The sequence below is a fragment of the Mesoplodon bidens genome (genome assembly GCF_964165515.1).
Source record: "Mesoplodon bidens genome assembly, chromosome: 1".
Taxonomy (NCBI): domain Eukaryota; kingdom Metazoa; phylum Chordata; class Mammalia; order Artiodactyla; family Ziphiidae; genus Mesoplodon; species Mesoplodon bidens.
In genome coordinates, this window is record NC_138176.1 from 140085970 (window position 1) to 140088120 (window position 2151).

The 2151-nt window shown below is 42.4% G+C and overlaps 1 protein-coding gene across 1 annotated transcript; it reads left to right on the top strand.

Moving 5' to 3' along the window:
- Window positions 1-561: 561 nt before the first annotated feature.
- LOC308628196 (small ribosomal subunit protein uS12-like) lies at window positions 562-1008 on the top strand (the record flags this gene model as incomplete). The annotated part of the gene is given in 3 exon segments (XM_081254953.1): window positions 562-774; window positions 777-802; window positions 805-1008. Coding segments are annotated over 3 exon segments (432 nt in total). The 5' UTR covers window positions 562-572.
- Between the last annotated feature and the right edge of the window lie 1143 nt (window positions 1009-2151).

The window sequence follows — 2151 nt, forward strand, 5'->3', positions numbered from 1 at the left end:
TGATGCTCTGCCTAGAAATATATACATACAATATTAATTTGACAATATTAAATCAGTGGTAATCACCATAGAACTGGGCTGTAAGTAAATTGTATACTGTAACAGAAGAATGTGGGATTCTAAGCCAATTAATAATATATAATATATATAATAATATATAAAGAGAGCAAACGCTTAGCCCATTTATTAAAACCAAAGTTTTCAAGCCTAATAGCACACAAGAAATAATCACACTAATTACAAGTAATTATTGCAAGTTCTTTTTTTTTTTTTTTTTTTTTTAAGGTCTGGGCTTGGGCTTCCCTGGTGGCGCAGTGGTTGAGAGTCCGCCTGCCGATGCAGGGACACGGGTTCGTGCCCAGGTCTGGGAAGATCCCACATGCCACGGAGCGGCTAGGCCCGTGAGCCATGGCCTCTGAGCCTGCGCGTCCGGAGCCTGTGCTCTGCAATGGGAGAGGCCACAACAGTGAGAGGCCCAGGTACCTCAAAAAAAAAAAAAAGGTCTGGGCTCGAGGTGGCTTGTGGGTCCTTCCTGTGCTGCATCTCTCATTCAGGCCCTTGGTGCCGGCAGGATGGGCAAGTGTCGCGTTTTTTGTACTGTCAGGAAGCTCTGTAGCCACGGAAAAGACCAGAAGTGGCATGATAAACAGTACAAGAAAGCCCATTTTGACACAGCCCTGAAGCCCAGCCCTTTTGGAGGTGCTTCTCATGCCAAGGGAATTGTACTTGAAAAAGTAATGGTTGAAGCCAAACAGCCACATTCTGCCATCAGGAAGTCATGGTTCAGCTAATCAAGAATGGCAAAAAAAAATCACAGCCTTTGTACCCAATGATGGTTGCTTGAATTTTATTGAGGAAAATGATGAAGTTTCAGTTGCTGGATTTGGTCGCAAAGGTCATGCTGTTGGTGACATTCCTAGAGTCCACTTTAAGGTTGTCAAAGTAGCCAACATCTCTCTTTTGGCCCTATACAAAGGCAAGAAGGAAAGACCAAGATCTAAATTGTGATGGTGAAAGCACAATAGTAATAAATTTTCATATGCCAAAAAAATAATAAATAAAATAATAAAAAAGGTCTGATTTGCCTTCTTCATGCAATCAGCCTAGTGTCTGTTCCAGATGTATATCAAGTTCATGGGGTTTTAGAATTAAAAGGGATCTTAGAAACCAAAGGGATCCAGTTATTTAGTTAGGCAGATACTCCAGTTCTCTCATTTTACAAATGAGTAAGTGACATACCCAAGGTCAAGTTATTGCACGGACAAAACTAGACCAGTCTCTTGATTTCTAGTTCATACCTTAAAATGTACATTTTCAAGTATGCAGTGTTCTATAAATATCAATTAGGACAAGTTTACTCACAATGTTGTTCAAGTTTACTATATCCTTACTGACTGTCTACTTGCTCTATCAATTATTGAGAGAGGTGAAATCATCAAATATAATTGTGGATCTATTTTTTTTTTTTTTTTTTTTTTGCGTTATGTGGGCCTCTCACTGTTGTGGCCTCTCCCGTTGCGGAGCACAGGCTCCGGATGTGCAGGCTCAGCGGCCATGGCTCACGGGCCCAGCCGCTCCGCGGCATATGGGATCCTCCCGGACCGGGGCACGAACCCGTATCCCCTGCATCGGCAGGCGGACTCTCAACCACTGCGCCACCAGGGAGGCCCTGGATCTATTTTTTTAAATGTACATTTAAAACTATTTCCTAATTCTGAATTTTCTCTCTTTTAGACTGACTTTCCATCCACCTGATCTAAATTAAAACACTTTTCTGCATGGACAGGAACAGCAGAAAGGAATCAATAAGTAATACAGAGTTGTCCCCAAACTCTGGCACTTCCTGGAAACAGAAGGGATTATAGTGAGATGTGGAAGAGTCCCCGTGGAGCTAATGACCCCTGCGAGGGGCCCCAGCACTGTTTTCACGTGATCATCCATTTACACAAAGTTTTCAAAAGTAAGATATTTTAACCACAGTTGGTTTAGATAGCTGTCCCTTTCCACTCCAACTTCTTGTCTATCACATTTCCCTCATATCGAAGGCATTAGAGTGACTGCAGGCAGTTATGGTTCCTGCTGAGGAGAAATTGGGGAGGGTGGGGAATGTATCAGCTGCAGTTTTGAAAGTTGTTTTGCAAAGTTTCAGTA